At 49.1% G+C, this 24,584-nt stretch overlaps 1 protein-coding gene across 10 annotated transcripts in view; it reads right to left on the bottom strand.

The window, feature by feature from the left end:
* Positions 1-106: 106 nt before the first annotated feature.
* The window catches only part of LOC107274236 (hormone receptor 4), a 50,090-nt gene continuing 25,612 nt past the window's right edge, over positions 107-24,584 (bottom strand). For 7 of the 10 annotated variants that reach the window (XM_025091469.1, XM_025091470.1, XM_025091471.1 and 4 more), the window contains exons 3-12: positions 7,863-7,967; positions 5,019-5,843; positions 4,391-4,934; positions 3,641-3,851; positions 3,169-3,558; positions 1,828-1,962; positions 1,475-1,738; positions 946-1,138; positions 485-612; positions 107-333 (exon numbers count right to left, since the gene is read on the bottom strand). In XM_025091469.1, the coding sequence (XP_024947237.1) occupies positions 253-333; positions 485-612; positions 946-1,138; positions 1,475-1,738; positions 1,828-1,962; positions 3,169-3,558; positions 3,641-3,851; positions 4,391-4,934; positions 5,019-5,843; positions 7,863-7,962 (2,871 nt within the window). In that variant the 5' untranslated portion in view covers positions 7,963-7,967 and the 3' untranslated portion in view covers positions 107-252. Of the gene's footprint in view, positions 334-484; positions 613-945; positions 1,139-1,474; positions 1,739-1,827; positions 1,963-3,168; positions 3,559-3,640; positions 3,852-4,390; positions 4,935-5,018; positions 5,844-7,862; positions 7,968-10,634; positions 11,031-15,456; positions 15,594-15,620; positions 16,925-24,584 lie in introns of those variants that run through there. The other 3 variants (XM_015753164.2, XM_015753166.2, XM_015753162.2) reach the window with 3 other exon arrangements.

Below are 24,584 nucleotides of genomic sequence, written 5' to 3'. Positions count from 1 at the left end.
CCCTCCCGCGGCACCAAACACTGGCATCTTCACGAGTCCACATCGTTTGTTCGATTTTAACATATATATTTCGCTTCGTTTCCATTTCTTCTTTTTGTTGTTGTTGTTGTTGTCAACTCCGTTTAATTCATTTTTTTTATCATTGTCCTGTGTCTCTTCCTCTTGTTTGTTATATTTGTAATTAACCTTTTATCTCACATTCGTTTAATTTGTTTCTTTCATCCCTTCATTCGTCTCTCCTTTATTTAATTACTATCTTTGAATTGCTGAGTTCAATAGGAAAGGAACGTAGAACATTTTACTCTCGAGTAGCAGAGCTGCCGCCGATTGGACCTGGAATTAAAAGAAAGAAAGACGACGTTTAGGCGCGTGATATGATCTAGATTTTGATAATGCTGTCTTGTCGAAGAGGAACAGGTCATTAGAGGTCGCATGAGGTCTGGGTTAGCTGCGGTAGCTTGTACGGGAGTCGAGGTTCACTTACTTCAGGCAATCTCAGGAGAAGGTCATGAAAGCGACCTGGCTGCTGAGGTGCACTGTGCTCGACGAAACTTCGTAGACAGCTCATATACCGCTCCTGGATCTGTTCTAATTCCAGTGTACCTCCACGTGCTGAAAACACAAGTAAGAGAGGACTAACGTTACTCGAATCCATCTTACTGCTGCTTCTTGCTCTCCCATTTAATTTCACTCATGATTCGTGCACGAGCGCACAGTTACATTTGGTATTTCTATTTGCAGTAATATCTTATAGAAGCGTATACGCGTAATGACATAGGATATGCTCTATACAGTAGAAAACGTGAATTCCGTATCGCGTCTACAATTTCCACAGACTGTGTTCACTATGAATCCATTCAGTAAACCACCACAATTTATCTATCACATGCTTGCACGTCTGATGACTATACTCATTTGTGAGACATTCGTGTGAATAAAATATACCTTGGGAAAGCATGGTGATAACTTTAAGACAGACGTATTCCTCCATGCGTAACTTCACCCTACGGAACATGAGCGTGACGTATGTGATCTTCTCGACCATAAGGCCCACGTCCTGCCGCAATTGGTCCATTGTTATTGGTCGGCCCATCATACTCGTGAGGCAGGTTTGGAGGGTGCACATGTTGTTTGAAACCTATGGGTGAGAGGATCGAGTTAGGAGGGCAAAATCTGTTATTAAGAAAAAAAAAAAAAAAAATGGCCGCACGAGATCCTATCCGAAAGCGTGACCGTGATCATGATTGTTGATCCAGCTGTGACACAGCGAGCTGATCAAGAGAACCAGGCAGGAAATGAAAGAGACTTGCTGGGCGGTGTAAAGGAAAGGGAAAGACAAAGATATATCTAGAGAAAGTATACGCGCGCACGTAATAAAGGAGACGAGTATCTTGCGGAAATACTTTCTAAATACTCCCCGTCTGCAGGACCCGGCCGTGCAGTTGCGACGACGTATAGGACGTAATGTAATTACTTCTTGCATAAAGTCTGCACCAGTGCCGTCGCTAGCGACGTTGGTGAACTTGTGCTGGCCGTGCATCGCCTGGTAAGCTGAGGTGGTCAGCACAAGTAGCTCGTGCCACTTGTGCGTGAGTAGCCTCGTGTGAACTTCCACTGGCAGCTCAAGGTAAAACGGTAACCTTTTGGTCCACTGCACCAACTTGTATACTATGCTGTCTCCTATCTGACACAGCTTCTCACTTAAGTCTGATTTATGGTCCAGCAGCTCGTCCAAGTTCTGGAGTGAAATAAAAAAGAAAAAATTAAATACCAACTCTCGAAATACTTAGGAACGTTAAACAGCTCGTCCCAAAAATAAATCCTTACCCTCAACGTTGCGATATCTTGGAACTCGTCACAGTCTATAAGGGTTTGAATCATAGCGAGCGTAGCGTCCAGAGGAAATGCGCGATCCCTCGAGCTGCTCACCGCGTTGTCTAGCCTCTGTCGTAAATGCACCACCTGAAACGAATCGGAGTTCGATTAACGAGAGAGGAAAGTGACGAGAGAAGAGTAAAGAGGCAGGGATCGGATTGGGATTGCAGAACGATCTGGAAGAGGGAAAGAGAGAGAGAGAGAGAGAGAGAAGAGAAACGGTAGTAAGCAATGTAGGAATCGGCGAACCGTGGGACGATCGACGCCTAAGCCGACAGAGGAGGAGGGTGAGGTCAGTGTCCCTTGCGCAGACTTTCACGAGTTACGAAACAGCCGAGAACTGCCCGTCCTTGGCACCGGCTGCCGCTGATTTTCTATTGTCCCTAGTTTACTTCACCTGGACGTTGTACCGTGATATCGAGTACGTCAGCGGGACGAGATTTTTCATTTGCAAGCTTCTCGAACATTGCGCCTTACTCGTTGACTCCGTCAGTCTCCGAAAGGACCCAGTCGTGCCTCTTCTACCTCCTAGAAATTCAGCCGAAGAGAGATTCGACTCCTTGTTTCTCACCAGAAACACAGACTGCGTCCTCGTGCGTGCATCGAGTCCAATTAAAAATCGGCAGACTTGAAAGAACCGGTACCGATAGCGGGGCTCGTCTTCTCAAATAATAGGAACGGTCATGGGGCAGCCGACTCGTTGCAAAATATACCGAAGGAAATCGCAACGAAGGCTGCATACTTGTACTCCGCTTGGAAAGTGGCCTCCTTAACGGGCCAACGGCAATATTTGTCCCGGCTACGAACTCCTGACTCCCCAACTTCTGATACCGAGTCACCGATTTCACTTTTGGCAATGGCCTCTACTGGCTGCTCGGCCATACCGATCTCGTCATTTCGTCGCATTCTCTTATTATTTATATAGGAGAACTTCTGAGAGCATGTACCCACCCGTAGGTTCCACGTAACGGCGCGATGCAAAAGGCCGAGGGAACGAGCGAGCGAGGCAGCGCGATCGAGAGTCGTATCTAGTGGCTTTCGTAATGTGGGAAACCTTGAGGCTTACGCAAGTCCTCGTAAGAAAGTGAAATTGCACCGGGAGTTCATTCATTTGAGCCCGACAGAAGCGATCCGCGTCCACGTTCCGACGTCCAGGGGACATTGCTATGGGAGCCAAAGCGGACGGTCCGAAGGATGAACACGGGTTACAAATGCTGATAAGCAGAAGCGGTTGATGAAAATCTAGAGGATGAAACGGACAAGCGATGAGGACGTCCAATGGGAAGTACTTACTTCGGAGGGGTTGGTAAGGGCTGTCTTGAGTATCGTGCCGTTCACCAGGTGACCCGAGTGCGCGGGGTGACTCGGGTGACTCGGATGACTTGGATGACTCGGGTGACTCGGGTGGCTGGGAGTAGGTTGAGAGTTGAGCGGGTCGCCGGACGAGATCTTATGATGGTGAAGGAAGCTCCCTGCCAGCTGGGCATGTTGTTGTTGGCTGTGGTGAGCGGCAGCTGCAGCCGCCATGTGTTTGTCCAGCATATTCGACGCCATCGTCCCTTTGACGCCCCCCAATGACCCCGACCCGTTCACACCTCCAACGTTACCCCCGCTACCCAATCCACCCATGCCGCCAGCTACGTTACCACCCTTGTTCGTCTTCTTGTGTTTCTTGTACTTCACCTGCAATCCACAAACGGTATCCAGAATTTAAAATCATTGCGTGACGTCGGACAGACTGTTACTTGATCATCGTCTCCCTTACCTTGTAGAGGTTGTAAACGGCCCCAGAATTTCTACCTCCTGGCATCCTATCTTCCCGCACCGCCTGAAGTACCATACCCTGCTCGATGCACTTCTTAAAACGACAGTACTGACACCTATTCCTCTGAGTCTTCGTTATCTCGCAGCCACCTTCCGCCACGCAGGTATAGACCCGTCTGTTTTGTACTGTCCTCTTGAAGAAGCCCTTGCATCTGTAGACATCACAATGAGATAGGACGCCTCAAAGAGTTTACGTGAAATTTCGTCGCTGTGGGAAGTGGTTATCCTCTTTTTTTCTTCCGTTGGCTAATCACAACTTTTTGTAAGGACGCAGGGAGAGCAGCGACACAGATGAATAAGTGAACGAGTTTGTTCCCAGGATTAATCAGGAGTCCGACTCCTGCGGGACTTTGCTAGGAACTATCTTCTCCTCGGGAAGTATATGAAAGTGCACCCGACTATCGTTCTAACCTTGACAACCGCGAGATTCATCACTTTGCCGACTATATGATTAAAAAGTCAAACTTGTAAAGTTGGCTAAATATATGGCGTTTAGATTGGATCATACAAAGGAGTTCCTAGACGTCTAGGTAGACGGAGTTATCTAAGCGACGTATGAGGTACAAATATATTCGTAGATTAGAGCTCGTTAGTTCTAGGACTTAGACGATGGAGTATCGACGAAGATAGTCCGAGGAGAGACTGATGGAATTAAAAAGTGCGAAGGAAGGTCAGAAGAGTGAATACTGACCCTTCGCAGGTGATAATGCCATAGTGAAGTCCCGTAGCCTTATCCTCGCAAATCATGCAAATCATCGGCTGCTCGTCCTCCTCGTGTTCCTGAGGAGGTAACGGCGGTGCTGGAGGAGCGACGGACATCGACTGCGAGGCAGCTTCGGATTTGACCACTCCTCCATTTCGGACCCAGGGCTGACTCGAACTCGCAGTCAAGTTCAGAGCCTGCATTTGCTGGGCGGCTGGTAGCTGGGTCAAGTCCCCGGCCCATAACCTTTCCATGTTGAGTGGAGGACCGGAAGAATAGGAGGCTCCTGGTGGTTTACCTCGGGACTCCTGTCCGAGATTGAGTAACAGCTGAGCAGCGGATTCCTCGGTAGAGGAGCAGGACGCTGCCGCTGCGGTGGCTGTCCAGGAGGCAACGGGTGGTGGTACTGGGTCCAGAGGAGGAGTGGACCATATCATCGTCCTGACTCCTCCGACCTCACCCATTATCACTGTCGGAGGAGGTCTAGGTGGCGCTGGTGCCGGCCTCTGGGCCGGTGGTTTCATTCCTTCGCCTGAAACACATGAACTCATTAATAATGACAAAACTGCTTGATATCTTATTTTGAAGGATTGACTGATGCAGGGTATGGTCTTACAGGCTCCCGTGTTTCCGCCTCCGGTACCACCCCCGTTCCCGCCGCCACCAAGCGTTCCACCACTGGTCCCCGTATTGGTAGAACCAGCAGAAGTCGTAGTCCCCGTATTAGTTCCTCCTCCCGTCGATGCTCCTGTCGTGGAGCCACTGAGGTTCTGTCCATAATTGACGGCGCTGCTGATAACGCCGTTTAACAGTCTTTGTGTGGCGAAGCCTTGAACGCCAGGATTCTGCGACCAGAACTGATGATGGGCCAGGAGGTGCGGTGGGACCGACGGCGGTCTTGGCCTCGACGTCTGCGTCGACGCCGGTGGCGCTTGATTTCCATGGGAGGTATTAGAACTGGGACTCGGACTGGGATTCTGGCTAGGATGAAAGGACGAAGGACTGCTCCGGTGACTAGGGGGGTTACTCAGCTCCTGGCGACCCCCGCCGCCGTCGAACACGGAGTTGTCGGATTCTTCCTTGGGCTGGGCTGACGAAAGGTTGGTACGGTCTGGACTCTCGCCTCTCGAGACCTCCTGGGGCATCGGCGTCGTCGAGACCGCAGTGATGTGCGTTTGCATTGGCGACATGGGCGACGCCCGGGACGCTGGGGTGGAGAGACGTTCCTCGGCAGTCCGCGGCGTCACCGCCTCCGGGAAGACCGAGTCCGGGGAGGCTCGGTCGCAAACACTTTCCCTGATCTCCTGTCCGCGAAGATCCCGCGGCGTCCCTGGACTCGGACTACTCCGCAGAAATTCCGTCTTCACTTTGACCACAGGGCAGCCCGGCGAGCCTGGCATGTTGTCCGGCGATGAAGTCGAGGTATCAGCCACGCTTTCCCCTGCCAAGCCAAAGCAACGCAGAAACTAGTGTCTTTCAATGATTTTCTAGCCCGAGGGGGAGAGAGAAAAAAGATGAGAGAGAGAGAGAGAGAGAGAGAGAGAGAGAGAGAGAGAGAGAGGAGTTAGGGGAAAAAAAGACAAAAGAAAAACAAAGAAAAAAGATACAGCCACGTTGGTGGGGGGGGGAGAGAGAGAGAGAGAGAGAGAGAGAGAGAGAGAGAGAGAGAGAGAGAGAGAGAGAGAGAGTTTATGCATATACATATGAGAGAGCAAAGGAGAGAACAAGAGGGAAAATGAGGGAGGGTCATTGAACCCTCTCCGAACGAGTCTGATGGCCTGAGTTACACCGAACCTAATTAATCATCGTCATCGTAGTTCTCGTCCTCGTGCTAGGCTTGCCTGGCCAGTTACCGGCATGATTAATAACATTTATCACCATTCGTCGCTAAACGATGCAGTTAATAACCAGTGGCAAGGCAACGTGCCCGCGTGCTTGACCGGTTTAAAAGTTCTGGTTCGCAAAAAGTAACCATAGCCTTCCGAGCATAACCATTTTTACCCCAGACCGATCAAGGCGAACGTATTAATTAGACTATTAATTTATATGGTGCGCGTTACTTGATAACTCGAGCGAAGGATACAAAAGAGAACAGATTATGCACCTACGGTCCCTGACTGTGCCGAGTTCCTTTTTTTTTTTAATTATAATCAAAGTACCATTCAGATCCTTAGTGTGACTTTAGAAATGATTGAAGCATCCGAAGTTACTAGAATCTCCAGAGCTGGACCTACCGGTGCTAACAGAACTACGGAAATCACTGCATAGTGATCCGATGAGTGCACGTCATACGAACGTTCGAAGAACTCATCGGGCGAAAAGGATGTAGGATTACGAGCATTTGTGTAGGTCAAGGAAGGAATGCAGTTGACAAGGCCAAGCTGTGATTGTACCTGGCTACTAGTTCTCGATTAACTATTAATAGTCACACAGATGACAATACCAACGACTGAGCTCGATACTATTTGATCTCATTGAGTGACGATCGATTCGACTATTATACTCGCGTTGTACCTACATACGTACGTTAACGCGCTGGTGCAGCCATCTGAATTAATCGATTTACCATTATTGACAGTCGATAAGGCGTCTACGAATGTCCAGGGATATCGACAGCCAAGTATCGGGAACGGATTGTAGACACTTGGGTCGGGATAAGCGAATGTCGGTAACCCGTAGTAATTCCCATAACCGAAATATCTTGGACAGGAGCTGCTAGACGGGATGGTGCTGAGAGGAAAGTCTCTTCCGAGGAACGGATCGAGCGCGTGATAATTCATCGTTAGGGAATTGGAAGAGTCGACGCTGAGCAACGCTTAGGATTTTGGAAGACCAGGAGTCGGGCTGAGGATGGACCAGACCGGGTCGGAATGGCGCGTGCTGCCATTGACCGCGAGGAGTCACTGAATTAAGGAAGCGAAACTCATGATCCTGGATTCGCGTAGCTCGCTGCACTCCATCCGGATCATTGAGGCGCATTTGGGTCGTATCGACGTCACAACTGCACCCAACGTGGGCGGAGGATCGATGGTTCGAAACAGAGAGAGGAAAGAGGACGAACGGAGACAAATGGAGGAAGAGCAAGGAACGGGAAGAAAATCACAGCATCCTATCCCGATACAGTTGCGACTTCATCTCAATCGACGGGTCCCAAAGGTTTACAGATTCCCCGAAGAGGACGTTGGATTTATTTGTTTTGCACGCGGGAACGAGGTAAGCGCGTCCTGTCAGCAGTAGAGCTGCAGCCAAACTAGCCGGTGCCTGTCCCGGAAACCGCGTGGGCAGATTGACCCTGCGCCATCCTCGGCTCCCGTCACCCAACTCTGCCCACCAGGTCCCACGCGTATTCTTGGCGAACCATAATAGTGCCTAATACGAACGACCTCGGAGCGAGACGGGGTAGGTGCCTACTTTCTTATCATAATTAGACTTCGAGATAAGCCAATAAGGTATTCCTTACCGTCGCTACTACATCGGGAGTCGACCTTTCTCCTTTTCAACTTGAGGTCTTGGAACAAGCTCATCTTGTCTAGCTCACACGGGCTGCTCGTAAGGGTCATAATTCCTGAAATCACAAAAGAGAAAAGGATCTTTAATCGAAGTAATTTTACATAGCTCAATACCCAACGTAAAACAGAGTAAACAATGTAAACTTCAGCACGAGGCAATGGATCAGAAATATTTCATATTGATATCAAGTGATTCCCTTCCACGTCGATTGAAATCGTCAACGCGACTCGTACTACGTTACCGACACGACGTGACAGTGCGTCCACGCACGTTTCGATTGCGCCGAAGGCATGATTCGCCATTAACCCCTTTTCAGCCAATGGATACAATTGGATCGGGGCATCGTAGATGATTCTCCTCACGTGCAAAAGGAGATACAGTCGATGGATCGCAGAGAGAGGGCTTCCAGTCTTCGTTTTAGAATGACGTATTAATTATCATGGAGTAATGAGATTGTCAAGACAATCGACTTGCTCGATATACACAAAGCCAGTGTATATTTGTAAAGGCAGTATATATTATTTTAGTACTTGGACTTTGGAGTTTCGGAGTCGCGATCAGCGCTGACTAGTTCGAAGCCGAGACGCGCCGACCTCTGCTATTCCTCTACTCTTGTATTCTATTCCTCCCTCCGGCAACGTCTTGCCCAGCGATCCGATTCTGTTCTGGGTGTCGAGGTGTCTATTCGCCGTCGCGTGGACGCGGCTTTAGAACTAGTCGCTAGAGTCACGTACTCGTATTGGTGAGTAAAGGAGCGCGTGCGACAGCATCGTGCGACACGATACGGCCCTTGTGTGCGACTACCTCTCGATGTATACATACGTGGTGCAGTGGGGTCCTTGCTCCCTGCCGTATGTGGGTCAGCAGTCTCACACACGCCACCATTCTTGCGTAACCAATGCATGCATGCGCCATCGTCAAGCTGGTATACCTCCGCCAATGTACTAACCTACGTCTAGCTTATAGTTCAGGCACTCGGGAGCCACGCAAGCTCGCGAAACCGCCAGCTTTCCTAGTTTTACCAGCCCCGAGTCCTACATCGCCTGACGATTCCCGCTGGAGTATGAATCGAATGAAAAATTTCGAACTTTTGAGGCGCTCTTAATTTTTTGATATTTTTAAAATTTTTCTACCATCTTGCACCGGGTGCAACGGCAGGAGTGCAGATGGTCGTGATATTTTTAACGCGCCGGTCCATCTGGATTCTTTCCCGCCCGAGTGGAATTTACTCTGGCGATGAAGAAGGTACAAGACCGGAAGTGATCGCGAATAGAAATTCAATGTGAACCTCGCCCATTAACGGCTCTTGGCATAGACGTTATTATTCCTTTATTAGGTTTATCGAGTTGGGTATACATAGATATACGCTATCGTCGACCTGGCCATTATCATATTTATTGTCAGGGGCATTATTTAGCGCACGTAACATCCTGTGTGTCAGGATGGCAGCACGTTTGAATAGCACTCAGTCAGCGCACTCGGCACAAGACGCTGGGTTTTATGTATATATAGCTCGGTGAATTTACCGCTAGCGGACGTGGCCGCAGATAGTGAAAGTGACTCTCCCACGCCATGACATCCTAACGTAAGTCTAGCTCCCTCCGTCGCCAGCGTCACAAGCGAGCAGCCTGACTCTTCTACCAGGTACCGATACTTCGCTGTGAGCCGCGACTAGAATTTTTCGAGTCGCGCTTCAGGCGCAGCACTGGACCACCGTCTTGGCTAGTCCGATCGATTTTAGCGTGTATTCCACCTGGGTTCGTGGTTTAGGTTAGGAGCGTAGAGAAGCTGGTACCAAGAACCCAACGGGGTTCGGTAACAGCGGTCTGTATGTACTTCGGGCGCTACCTCAACTTCCCTAGCGTCGACTGGTTGTGCCGAGTCGGGCAACCGTCGCGGCGAGAACGGTCAGTGAGAGTCGGCACCGGGTACGTTGAACCCTTGCAGTGAAAGTTTCTATTATACCACTGGCCTTACCTTACTTTTCCTTCAGTGCGAAGCTCTGCCGCGTTGTGTCATAAGTCGGTGCCACAGGAGACGTCGCAGGAGACGACGTGACTTTAACCGCTCGCTAAATTGACCCATGACGAAAGTCATTCCCCGAGCTCGAATCAGGCTGGGAGAATCTCGCGATTAGGTGGTCTTCGCGATTAATTTTTCACCCTCCTCCGTCATCCCAGGCACTGCGCTCAGGAGCGAGGGAGAAAGAGAGAGCGCCAGGTTTCTAAGCGTTACGCAAGTCCTACAGTCCTGGCCAATCGCAACGCTACCGATTAACCAGCCTGGGAGATTGGCTAACGGGAGAAAAAGCTTCCGTTTAGAGACGTTTCCCAGCGGAAAGTAGAGACTGGCAGAGTCGCAGTTGCGCGCAGTCGAGCCGCAATTGTCATTTGCAATTAGCGAGGCGTGCAATTGCGAAAGCGGGCCGCACGGTGCTATTGACCCGTAGAGTGAATCGAGGAGACGAAGGCGGCTATGGGCCAACTTTGACAACGGAGAGTAGTACGATCTCCTCGAAAGAGTCGAGGGGAATTACAAGCGGAAGCGGAAAACTGGTGCGGATATCCTCGTGAATGGGGGATCGGCGCTACCCAGGGAGACACCCGTAGGTGCGCTTGAGAATCCCGTGTACGAGTCTTTGCTACGGCAATTGCAGACCTCAAAATTCGCCCACCCAGTTGAGGTGGGTCCTCGTAGAATCTTAAGAGAACTATTTCCGTACCTAAGTGACGACCTTGCAGTACGCTCATCTTTGCACACATAGTATGACACCTTTATCCAGACGTTCTCATCGCGACTTGTTCCTCAGTGCTGGCACAGGATAGCATTGTAAATCAAACGGATCGTCCAACTCGATCTAGAGTTCATATCGCGCCGGAGAGTAGCGCTGCTGCCTTCACTCGCGAATCCCCGATAATTCCTTTTGGTGGGCTTGGTCGATCACAGTATTCCAATCACAGTCGAGAATCCGTCCACGGACATCGCGGTTGACGTTCGATCACATGGTCCGGCACCATAAGACACCTCGGGCGACCTGTCCCTTGCCGTTTAGGAGTAGGTGCCAGTCGGTGGCGACGTCAGTGCGTCACGACGGCAAACAAACGACTAATTGTGTCAAAGTGTCCGAGCGCGAGAAGGGCGCGGAACGAGAGAGTGCAGTTTCGCCTGCTGCCTGACGAGGAGGAGGATTACGAGAGCGAAGTGAACGCGCGGGCGGCTCAAAGTTTTTGGGAGTCGCGGTGCGGGCCACGCGATCATCGAAGTCATGGTGGCAGAGGTGGTGGTAGCAGTGACCTCGATACCAACTGAGGTCCTCCAATCCCAAAGCCCAATGCCAAAAACCCAACACGTACCGGTTGCCAGAACTTTCACTCTCTCGCCGCAACCGATCGGACTCGCCTCGTGTACTCGCCTAACGTAAACCTCCTCGATCTCTTCCTTCCCCCTGCCCTCTGTTCTCCTCCCTTCCTTTGCCGTCCCTTCCCTCAAACACGACGATCTTCGTTCTCTCAGCTCAACCGATTTGGACGTCATCGCCCCTGGACTAGAACGCATCAACCATGCTCCGTTAGGACCCATCAAATCGCTTACGTGCAGAATCCGCCTGACGATTTTTCTTGGACCCCTTCCATTTTTTAGTCGACCTTATCAGCTATATAGACCATGTTCTAAAGTGACCTGGTGCCGCGTCCGAATAGTCTGAAGATCATCCCCCTGGATGTTAACCCAGGACGAAGATCCCGTTAACCCGTTCCCAGCTTCTTCAGCCAAGGGGACCCTAGTCTTCGTTTTAGTTAACTGATTACAAGTTAGCAAGCTAACGGGGGGCCCGTCCGCCCACTCTCTTTCGCTGTTCTCACTCTCTATGGACCTCTCTTGCACGATCATCGCTCCAGGAGTGGGAGTCGCAGCTGGTTCATAATAGCCAAGTGTATCCGACAAGGAGAACAAGAAGAAGTAACGGTAAGACTCGATAAGTGGGTCCGTCTAAGTAAGAGGGGTTCTACCGAACGGTACGCAAGAGCTGGATTTCCGAGTGTTTCACTTTTAACCGAAGAAAGTAACGAAAGTCAGAGATGAAAGTTACGAAAAAGTCAACGAGAGAAAGAGGCTGCGGCGATGCACCGAGCAAAAGAGAGACGGAACAGACACGGTCAGACAGTCGCGTTTCCTTCACGCATATTTTGGTCGAAAGTAAAAGTACTTACGCGAGAGGACCTTGACGTAACGCGCTCTCGTCGTTTTCATTATCGCTATAGTTTTCTGTCCCTTTGCCATCGTCACGTTGGGCACTGCCGCGACACCAGGAGTTTCCTTGGTTCCTCGGCAGTCTCCCACGACACCGGGAATTCAGTCAAATCTTATTGGCTCTTATTGGCGAATCCGTCAAGCTCCCTTTGATGATCCGTCAATATTTTCTTGCCGAACATTCAAACCCGCCGTTACTTCTTCCACGTTTCCTCTAGGAGACTACTGTGACTCTCTTTGCCCGGACTACGCACTGACGCACGCAGCACGCAAGTGTAGGTAGTGTAGCCAGCGTAGTCAGTATTATAGGCAGTGCAGCGGTTGCTCGTACCAACACGTTGCGAGCGGTCGGCCATGGCATACTTACTAATGTCAATCACACCGGCAGGCATGCACTCTTGTACGTGTCGAGTATGGTTTATCCCAGTAAACTGTACGTCAATATAAAGCTGGTAGAAATTTCTGTACTCCGGAGAAATCGGTTTCCGGCTGGACGATAGGGTCTCTAACGGAAATTTCTCTTCGTAAATTCAGGGCCTGATCCTGTTGGCCCACTACGGACCTAACCGGGACCTTGACTGGCCTTTGATTCCCATAATGAAATTTCTACTGGGAGTTGTAATTTTTTATAATTTCACTGGCCCAATCAAATTAGCCTGTACTATGCCTACATATCGCAAACCTTAAGTCTCTGTTTTGCTACCAGATTGGCTTTATCGGCAAAACTTAAAAGTCACCGGGCTATCTTGACGACAGGGTCTTATCTAGAGATGCCTGTGTACGTCTTGGATTCACATAGGGTTCGACTTACAATTTGAACCGAGGGCTTCGCAAGGTTTCTCAAGACCTGCGCCTCGTCCCCGAGTGAACGCATTGGCCGATAACTCTACAAAGCAGATATAGAATTACGCTAATTTAGAGTCACGTTCGCCGATCGACACGCAGCTAGAAAACTACTTCCAGTTGGCAGTGCTGTACGTAAACAGGCAACAACTTCGGCGTTACAAACAGTTGCAACTTCGCGAGCTGCGTCGTCCCGACGAAGGCTGCGCCAGTTTCCGCATTGCGTTTCTCATATACCGTCATGCTATTTTTGTCCCGTAAGTAGAAACATCAGAAGAAACCACCGCGGCCTCCTGTCGCTTTGTCCTGATCGATCGAGAGATCCAGTGAATAATCATCGATCCCCCGATCTTTCCTCTCACTCGCAACACATTAATGCTCCATTGCCTTATATTCGTCTCAGGAGAATTCCCATTAACAACGCGGACAACGCAAATTCCACATCCGGTCCAAGTGTCTTCTCGCAGCCTCAAAGCGGAAGTAACGAGACCAAATGACGTCGGTCAGTCCCCGATGACTTTTGACAATTCTCAACTTTTTTTGTTACCTCTAAAGTCCCCAATCGCACAAACAGCTCATAAATAAATGTCATGCACCTTCATAGAGCTGTTCCTCGCTAGGTCCGTGTCAGGGTCAGATGAGATCACTGGATGCAAGGATGCTGCTCATACTAGCCACGCGTTCCTAGCCGCTAATTATTCCAGCAGGACTTTAAGGAAGAACCTCGTAATGCAGGACCTCGATTTACCAGTGAGCTATTTACCGCGGATCGCGGATATCCTTGATCCTCGACGGGTGGACATTAAGTTTTATCAAGTCATAAGATCCTTCTTCAGCAATGCACTGTAGCTACCTTACTATATGCTAGGACGATGCATCAGTGGGTTGGATCAGGCCAATTCAGCAGCTCATAGACAATCAACCCGAACCACGATGCCATCAGGGTGCCATCAGGGTGCCCTGAACTCCTCTCGAGTCGGAGACTCGGACCAGGTCCCAATATGCTCGTACCTCCCCATCTTTTCACCTTGCCGCAGTCGCATCGTCCCACAGCCGCGTATACACGTAGCTAACGCTGCGATTACTCCGAGATATATATAGTTCGAGATTGGCATAGGTCGCGAGCCTGCCGTTCGTTATCTGTTTCTGCGCACGTGGTCCCGACCGACGATGATCTAGCTGCGCCCAGGGTCCAATAGACTGCCGGAAAAATTATCGGACTTGGTATTAATTATTTATCGAGATTTTTAATTGATATTTAAATTTTATGTATATTTCCTCACGTCGATCATTATCTCACTTCTCTTCTCGATGTTTTCACGTCGGACTCTCCGTCCTCGGTAACACCGGTTGCGCATTATCGGCTTTACCAGGGTATCAACTACTGGTTGAGATCCCTCGGTAATTGCCGTGTACGTATATAGCGTGTGCGCCGCGGCGCGTATACAACTCGTATCCCCGACCTATCCCAACCTCCTCGTCATCGAGAGCGTGCGCACTAGAGGTTAGGTCAGGTTAGGGACGTCACTGGCTGTGCTCATCCGCTAGAATAACTTCTGGCTTCTGCGACTCCACTTTCCGTGACGTCCAACTCTCGCAGTATCTTTAATCGCGGCCCGATATCGTTCCGACATTCTGACGCGTCAGTCTTGACACACGGAAAGAAAATATTTCTTATTCCGATAACTGATTAGGTTGCTCTTGCATTGATTTCCCCATACTTAGGTGATCGTCGAGTAAAAACGTCAAAGGGACATTACGTAACGAGGAGGAAGACAGCTCATGAAATTCCAGAGACGACTGACGGCTGACGACTGACATTTTATTACGTTTCTCAGACCAAAATGGCCGTTCACAAGTTCGCGACCAGGGACTTGGCTATTAATTATTTGCCAATGAATCGGCCGAACATATTTTTTTTCATTTAAATATTTTTTTTTTCGCAAAATTTATTGTTTCCGACGCTCATCCTCGCACGAGTGGGAATCATTAATTTTGGAAACGACCTTCGCGCAGTGTCCCGTGCCCAACGTGTTCCACGGGTATCGCTTAACCTCGCATCGAAGTTCCTTCCATAAGAACGTGAAAAACGCCTACTCGTGCGCCTACTACTGCGTAGCCATATAACCAGATCTTCCGTCAGGCGTCCGTAGTGGTATCCATGCGCCGAGCAACGTCATTATTAACTCTCGCAATTTTCGACAGCTCGTATACGACCCCTCATATCCATACGGCGACCTAGACCTTTCGCTGCACGTCAAATACACACGCGTTCTCCCACAGCCGATCAGCTTCCTTAATGATCGTTCTCCTCGTATCTTAATTGGCTTAGCATAGCCATGAGAAGAGAATCGGAGATACGTCACAACGTCACCCGGTGCAATCGGCTGGACTTATACGTATAACTGCCTCCTAATCCTTAGTCTAACGCTTAGTCGAATCTGTAGACTTACATTTTTTTCCGATTAGAACATCCAAAATACGAATAATCGATCTTCCCCGATGAGCCTCTACGAGTGCCGATGCGTCACCGCTTTTGATCGATGACAATGACGGACGCGGATGACCGTGAGGATGACGGTGAAGATGAGAATGAGGACGGCGTCTTGGGACTTACGTCTTCAGGGACTGGCGAACCTATCGACTCCCGGACCAGCAGAGTCTTCACTCCTTTCGGCGCCTAGTCCGCTTTCTTAGGCACTTGCTCGTGTTCTTATTCCTCATTTATTCGAAGGGTCAACTGACCCACAGCGTCACTGCCACTTTCCCTTTCATATTTCCAGGGTCCAATTGTGACATGGAATGACGATTGAGATACCTCTCTAGCCAGATGATCAGCCTCGTGAAAAGAATGAACCGGAGGCGGATGACGATGAAGACGATTGCGCGTGCGACCTCGTTCACGCGTGTGGGCCTGGCTCTCGAATGTGGGTTATCTTTTGTCCTAACAGTAAAACGTCTCTTTTACGTCCTCGCTCTGTCTTTCCCGTCGTCCTCCTCTACGCGTCACGGCTAACGGTTCCTCGCGTGGCCCACTCCGGCGCGCCGCATCCTTCGTTCATTCACTCTTATTTACTTATTTCCCTCCTTCCTCCTTCCGTTTATTCGTAGCTTGTCCTTCGCTAACCCAAGAATCCCGGACGGCAGTCAATATTATTACGTATCGGGAGGAACTTGCGACTGGCAGTGAATCGCTTCTTGGGGATGATCCTTAAAGGTAAAGTCTTCCCAAGGATGGCCGTGCGTTGTAGAGAGAAACGGTGCACTAGATTGCTTCGAGATCAGGTCAGTTGGCAGTGTACGCACGTGGACGGTTCCTTCTCGGATCTTCACTCGTGGCCAACTAGCGACGTCTCGCGGATCCCGATGGACCGTCCCACTGGGAACTTGGGTTCATCCGATAAATTCATTCCGGCGCTTCCTGTTCGCCGACCGAGTCCTAGCCGTCACCATCTTTTAAGCACCTTCACACGGGATTTCCCATCTACGGGTATTCGCCTTGGTTTACTTTTCGATTAAATTTCAAAAAGTTCTTTTTAGGGAAAAAAACTCTTCGACACCGGACAAAACACTGATGCCGTATCCGGTACACTCACTCGGTCAAACAGAAATCCACCGTAGTCCAAACTGAATCGCCGATTTTCACGCGCGCAACGGTCAGGAAAGTGTCTCAGGCAGCCGAACAAGCTCACGTTCTTGGACCAGGAGAAGTCACGGTACCCACGGAAACACGTGGTACCCCTTGTTCCTTGGGTATTACCTTGCGCGGTTGATGCACCCTTGCGAAAATCATCCGCGGTGTAGGGGGTAGGGGTGGTTGAACGGGTAAGAGAGAGAGAGAGAGAGAGAGAGAGAGAGAGAGAGAGAGAAAGTGAAAGAGAGCGAAGACGAAGGAAAACGTGGGGATATTCGCGCGACTACGTGAATTCCGAGTGGTGTAGGAGCTCAGTTGGCTTGGACAAAGTAGGCCGACGACTGGGACAGCGGCCACAGGCAACGGCGCTCTGTTGAGGAACCCGCCAGCGCTGTGGAACTGTGGAAGTGGTACCCTCCTCGTAAACGCACGCTCACCGTTCTCCAGTAGGGGAACGCGAATACTACTAATCTATCCTCTATACTGCAAGCTGCAACTATGACTTCCATAGAATACCCCACGGAGATCGCTCGATCTGGTGGATACGTCACGATAAGCAAACTCGATAGGATTAGTTAAATAATTTTTTATTAAAAAAAAATTATTTCCTCGTATCCACTTTCTTTGTATAATAAAAGCCCATACAATGATACTTTTATCACTTGTTTCCCATCTCGTTCGGTCTCAGCGGTGCACGTCACTGGAGAATTACCACTTCCATGAAAAGCGTTTTAGAACTCTATTGGTGGGATTTGCCACCGGGAGGCCAGGGAGGACCGTCCTCTTGGCCAAAGGAGAAAGTGCTCGGCCTCGTGTAGGTCCGATCCGTTCGTATTACTTATTCTTACGGTCTAGGCCACGATGTTTGATAACTCAAAACTTTCACCTTCCGAACTGACGCCCATCGTCCGCAGCATTGCTTGCGGAGGATGCTGGAGAATGAGGTAGATCGTGAAAGCGAGATCAGCCGCTACGGGTCTATGCTCCGAGGCGACGTATCGCGTAGATGATCCGACCTCTCCTGCAGCATATTGATCTGTATTTTTACATGACCGAGGGTCGTGATAGTCTCGAATAGTCTTGACATTTATATGTATGGGAAAGGAGGGAAGAGCGAAATTGATCTGGACGCGTGGAACACAGGGCAAGAGAATTTCGAGTGTTCAGGGTCAAATTGAATTTGAAATATCGCTTGAGAAAATTACATTAAACTTGCTGGTACGCACGGCCTTGGCGTCACTTCCGGTGACGTTTAAAAGTCCAACTATCCTTCGATGCCACCAATTGCCGTTTCGGACTGGCCGATCTTTGCTCGTGTCTCCTTCGAAGCGACGCAAGGATCCCATCTAGTGAATTCCCTTGACCTCAAAAGTCACTATCTACACTTAATTGCTGCTGCACCAGCTCAGCAATGTTGCTCGCCTGCTCAGCTAGGTTTGACCCCGTACAGAGGTAGAGTCCGCAGCCACCGACTACTGGGAAGGAAGACTAGGGCTCACTCGATAACATAGGTTGACTCTCAGAAAGTCCGAATATGGTTAAGACGAAAAATTTGCTAAGAAAAAAAATTTTTGACACTTTTTGAAAATTCCAATTAAAAAATACGATAAGCCTCGTCTAAGCTACTCTTACTTTGATCGGGGTCAAACCTTCCCGTTTCAACGCGTATTCGGGTCAAGTAGTATTGTTCGTCGTAGGATGACTTCAGCAGCGGACGTCTATCCTCCTCTTGGACTTATTATATTCGTATAAACCGTTTAACCGTTGCCCTACTAGAATCTGCCTACTTTTTAAATATCCATAAAGTCATTTAAAAAATTCTATTTTTATCTTTTGTGTTTATTTTTAAAAAAAACCTCAAACCGGCTTCAACGCCGTCTTGTCTGGTTCGTCTAATCTAGTCTCTAGCGCCACGACGTGGCTCAGTTCTGTTACCGCTAGGCTCAGGATGAACATAGCCGCGGCTACGGAGTATAGAGCGTCAAGCACGGAGTATACAGTAGTGAAGAAGAAGGAAGGTTGTTCAGCTGAAACTGACTCGAGCGTTCAGAGAGTACCGCAAGCCCCACTGACTCACAGAACTACTTTCCCTTCTTTCCCGCGAGACTCCAGCCTCTTCCACGAGAGTGAAATCTTCCTGCGCCGGCAAAGGTCCACCGAAACGGAAAGAAGAAAAAAAAAGAAATACTGTTTCCGGGTGATAAAATTTTCCTGACAACCGGTTGCTCCGTTACCGTTCGCGTACGACAAACGTGTACAGCGAAACCAGATTATCTTTCTCATTAGCGTGCGCACAAGAGAAACCGCCAAGATTTGAATCACTCGAAGCTTTATGATTTTCGGCCGTCCAGATGATTTCGAACTTTTTGCACTACTCCCGGGAGTCCCTTCAGCATACATGCGGCTTATCACGTAATGCGGTCGACAATTCACTATGAAAAACTATATGACTAATTGTCAGCGATCGACATGACCGCGAAATAAAAAATGGCCCTCGCGGTAAAGTGCGACTGTTGTTGTACGACCAATGTGTACACAGTAGTATCCAGTATAGGTATAAAACGTGTACAGAGTACAATGTGTACCGTAGGCCGTCCGGTAAGTCAGGCTTTCTGGGTCAAGATTCAAGTTCTTTGGTAGCAACCAGTTAAACGTTCAGACCCTCGTTCTGGACCGAGCACGTTGCACTCATTAGGATTCCTATACGTTTAGGACGATCCGGATTTGGATTTCGTTAAAAAAAAATGTCAATGCTCGAGAAAGTGTGCTTCTAAACTTTTCCTTCAGTCGCAATACCAATCGTGATACGAATGAATCGGTAGATATGAATATTAGCCGAAAAATGTTCTCATTTCGATTAGCCAGCTAAAGAATGGCTGACGATGTCGATTTATAAGTTTTTCTATTTTCTAGAGTCCCCGCGAGTGCGAGAGAGATGGATTTATGGGGATTTACATGAGCGAGAGAAAGACGAACATACCGATAAATCGAATAAGGGATCAAGAAATTTTTCTTTTTATTTCCTGAGCATAGTCAAATTTGTTGGGTCTCTTATTCACTGCGAGAGAGAATAACTTACGCGTATTTACGTGCATAAAAGAAAGACGGACAATGACTGTTCGAAACTCATGAATAAACCACTGTTTCTTAAAATGGACTACCCTAGTTTCGCGCAACTTTTAAATTATTAATAATTCTTAAATAAATATAACTTCAAGTCTACGAATATTTTCTAAATCCGTCTACCGACTCGTCAATAATACAATTTCTTTGAATCAATTTTTGTTGTCAAAACAATACCTCACTGTACTCTATTACCATATACTATAGTAAAACAGTAATCAACCTTTCGGTTTCTTTTTTTTTCCTTTCAATTCCTCGCATTAAGATGTACCAGAATCATTTGGTTCGATGTACCTAACGGATGAGAATCATGAAACGAGTTGTACGAATATTGGCGTGTCATTGATTTCGACACGCTTTCCCCTTCCAGGAGTGCGGGTCAGGACGCTTTACAACGCCATAGGATACGCCGTGTGCCGCGAAGTCGCTCAGGAAATGAATTCGATTTTGCGATCGTCGACTTTTGAGCTGTGGTTTTTACTTAACGCCGTCACGTTCCATTTAGACACGGACTATGAGATAGCGTAGAAAGTGTTCATTACCTATTGTATGCTATAGCACTTCCTTGTAGGCCTGACCTTTCTCCTGCCGTCTTAGGTCCGTGCTATCCAGCTGTACATACACGTATACCTATATCCATTAATCTCGTGCCCATTAAACTGCTCTCCTTCCTAACCTACTCGTGCTACGAGAATAAGCACGTGGCAACAGTGTTCGTAACAAGATGCAAAGTTGAATCCATGAAACTTTTAGTTTCCTCAAATCTTTCTTATTAAATCGAAGGATCTTCGCGGGCAAAGTGAAACAATGGTGAAACCAGTGGTAACTCAGCGTTCTGTGAATCCTTTCGTTTTCGCAGGGATCGCTATGAATTGGTTCCACAGTTTTTGTCGAAATCCCCGAGAAACCTTTCACTTTTTTCCCTTTAAACTCGCGATCGACTTTCCTCGTAAATCAAAAGTTACGAAAATGGTCATTAGAGAGTTTCCAAATTAAATCTCGCCCGATTACCGAACACCGCGAATGTCAAGGGCCTAACTTTCGCTTGGTTCGATGAAATCACATGGAGAGCCATAAACGAAATTTTTATCTCGAGATCTCAATTTTGATCGAGCTTCGTAAATTTTCATTCGTAACCTCAATGGAAGAACGGAGCCTGGCTTTTGCCGTTTTCATAAAATCGTTTCCACGTTCGCGTTCGCACGATGAGACATCGAAGAATAATTTCCACCGCCATTCCGCGTCTTCCTCAACCACGAGGACTCACGACCCCCCTCCTGGACATTCGATTGCGTAAACGTAGGAAGCGCCGATGCATTCACCTTTTACGTGTAACAGCCTTGCGACTTCAGAGGTTCCCAGCGAAGCTTCGTACCGAGGAACTTTCGTGGGGACCAGCGTTCCTTAAGGCGGGTATACACGTGACCACCGAGTCAACTGGTAAGACGGTGGAATCGCTCGATTAAAGATTGAGAACTCGGCGCGCTGCTAGGAGAACCTGCGAGGTCGCTAACTTTCTCTTAGTCCCATCGCTCTTGAGAACCGCGAGAAGCCACCACGTATGATCTTCCTTTGCCCCATTGTCACACAGAGTACCCAGTGTTACACGATGCTAGATATTACGATCTTTCGTGTACTAAAAAACTTAATCAGCCACTCGCCGACAACGACCAATAACCAGAGACGTCAATCAAAGCCCAGAGTCTCCGAAGCGAACGAGCTTCAATGTCAATAGAATTTTTTCCTCGAATGCACCGGGGGGGACAATTGCGACAGTCATATTTACCTTAGACCTTGTTTACGTTCGAAAACGTAGCAGCTAGGTGGTCGTCGCCCGTTAGCTAACGTAACGATAATTTACGTGACGAAACGAGCGCAGTACCAAAACGAAAGTGATTCAAGGCGCTCGCAGGTCGCTGCCATTTGAATTCACTGAACTCGGATGGCGATTCGTTAAGATCCTCTCCCTGTCCTTCTCGCGCCCGCGCTCCCACGTATAATATTTACAAGCGTCTCCCCATCGCGCGCAGCTTAGCACAGCCGACGGGAGTAGCGGGCTGAGACATTACATATTTTTGTTTATGCGCCACGCTCGGGCACCGATGACTAACTCCGAGCGAGAACACGGCCGTGAACAGGAGCGATCGAAAGCTCGGTCCGCGCGCATTGCCATGCGACAAGGTCTCCCTCTTTCTCCTCCGCTCCTCTCGCCCATCCGTCGATTCTTCAGTATTTTCTGCGTCGGTTCTGCTGATACGATTTTTCGAACGACGCTCTGCTCACCGTGAGTATCCCGCACTCGTATCGAGCGAGATTTATACGCGAGTAGAAATTACACGCACCAGCCGTAAGTATGGTAATATGTTAGGGCGATTGGCATAAACGGCCTTCCCGATGCAAGGACTGAAAAAAAGGTCAAGTCGCTCGTTGACAAAAATTCCAAGGCGTGGATAATTTTCGAAAGTGATACCGATTAGCAGGGCGATCAAGGATCGCGACGGGGCAGAGATTGCCGAATCGTAAGGCTCATCGAGGTGAGCCCGTGTAGGTCCGGCCTGATTTCACTATGGATTAACGTAAGTCAGTTTGGGAGGGCGACGGATAAACGACGGCGACGCCAACGACGACGCGCGCTGATGAATAATATTTACGGAAATAGAAGCCAACGGTAAACAAGATACGAGCGAAGGATCTCGATGGTTCTTGGTTGAAATTTTCAAAATTATTCGTACGTCGGGAGAACGTAGACGATTTTTTAAAAGTCATATTAAAATGTTCTTACTCGATACCGCAAAGGGTCTTTGTGTCGTTATACGGAAGAGGTCCCTCGTGCGTTACGCCAATGTAAGGTTCCCCTGTTCATCCCCACCATCCTATCCAGGCATCCGAGCCTTCTCCTACCTTCGAACCCTCTCGAGCTCTCGTTCAGCCGAGCTTCCCCTGTGTGGCCGGTAGGGTGAGCGCCGCGATGACGTCACGAGAAGCGGAAGGGATGCCAGGCGAGTGTACGAGGGGCGGTAAACTCGAGGCTGGGAGGGAGAAACGGCGGAAGGGTCGCGGGGTGGTGGAAATGTAGGGGCGATAGGGGTCGTTGTTGGGGAGATGCTCACGGGGTGAACGACCGACCTAGACTCAGAGTCAGGGGTGTGCAATGTAGGAGACCACCCGTAACAGCAACCCTCCGCTAAAGCAATCCGCAAGGGTAGGTTTTAACGCGGCTATGCAAGAGACCAATACACTAATAAGCTCGCAGCTATGTTTCTATCGAACCGTTACAATTTTTCACGCATCAGATACGCAATTTTTTATGGATCCCTCGATCGCCGAATGCGCGTTACTTTCAAGTAAGTGATTTTTCTCGCGCGTTCAAAAATTTCGCTGAAGAGGTTCAGGCCTAAAAAATCCTGACGATCCATCTTAAACCCCGTTTCATGGCAAGATACGGGATCGGCCTGAATTCTAATAATTGCGGTCGGTCCTAAAGAAGCAGCGACCCGCAATTCCTAATGTCTGACTCGTGTTTTGCACCCCGTGATAACCCTGCGAGGATGAGGCGGTTTTCAATTGTTGCACACGGGAAATCTCTCTCTCTCTCACACACACACACACTCTCTCTCTCTCTCTCTCTCTCTTTCCAAAGCGTCACACTACCACCACGTGGCTCGTATTGATCCTCTTCGGTACCACGAGTAGGAGGATGAGGAGCAGAGGGGGGTTGCGCGGCTGGGGGTGCCACTACTTCCTCTCTCTCTCTCTCTTCCTCCCTGTACCTCTCCTTCTCCCTCACTCTCATTCCTCTCACTTCTCTCACTCTCCTCTCTATGCTCGCTGAGGGTAGCAGCCTAGTGCCCCTGCCTTTCGGTCGTTCACCCTACGTACACACAACGAGGAGCAGCCACTCGATTTCGGTTCTTTCGTTGCCAGAAAAAAAAAAAAGCGTCGATCTTACGCGACTACGCTGGCTCCGCTATATTTGACCCTCTCGGTCCGAGACAGAGAGATCCTTCAGCAGGGAAAACAGTCAGTCGACCATTGAGTTAACCAGTGAACCGATCAGCCGGTCTGCCAGCCAGACGACCAGCAGTTGAATAACAGGTATAACTCCATAGGTAGGATCAGCGCTAAGAAATACTCCTCTCCGAGAGAAATGGCGAGTCCGCGAATGGCGACTAAAAATTGACGCAACGTGGGCTACTCGTGGCGTTTCCTCGGCAAAATTAGAAAGCAGCCTTTTCATTCGTTACTCGTTACGGCCTCGCCCTCCGCAAAAGGTTAAGGTCGAAACCAAGTGCCTCCGAGCCGTATTCGCGACAGTAATTTTTATTCTCGTCAGCATCCTTAGTACCTCCGTTACCGAAGCGCGTCAACGGGACCTCCAGGATCACCGGACAGAAATACGGAAACACAAGGGACTCGGAGCTTCTCGTTAAAGCCATTTGAGAATCTCTACGGCAGAGAACGATCGAGATGTTACCGTCAGATGAGAATGGCGGAAGTGGAAGTGAGACAGGAAGAGAAAGGCGCGCGCTGAGCGTTGCGTTAAGAGCTTTTGCGGATCGATGCTTCACGGAAAGCGTAGTAAAGTTGTACTTGGGTCTTCTGTGTCGAAGAAATAGAAGCGTCCCAGTGAGATGGGAACCCTAGGGACATAGGCAGACGCCTAGAAGAGGCAGGACGCGCCACGGGGGACTTCGTCCCTCTTCCTTCGATCTCAGGAGCAGGGACCTTCTGGAACAACGCCTCCTGGAAAACTGATTGGACGAAAAGCCTCCCCGAAGACGATATGGTGCTAGGGAACAAAAAAAAAAAAAAAAAAAAAAAACA

The sequence above is a fragment of the Cephus cinctus genome, unplaced genomic scaffold, assembly GCF_000341935.2.
Source record: "Cephus cinctus unplaced genomic scaffold, Ccin1 Ccin1_scaffold2545, whole genome shotgun sequence".
Taxonomy (NCBI): Eukaryota; Metazoa; Arthropoda; class Insecta; order Hymenoptera; family Cephidae; genus Cephus; species Cephus cinctus.
The sequence above is the reverse complement of the archived record's forward strand: the minus strand, read 5'-3'. Positions and strand labels throughout refer to the sequence as shown.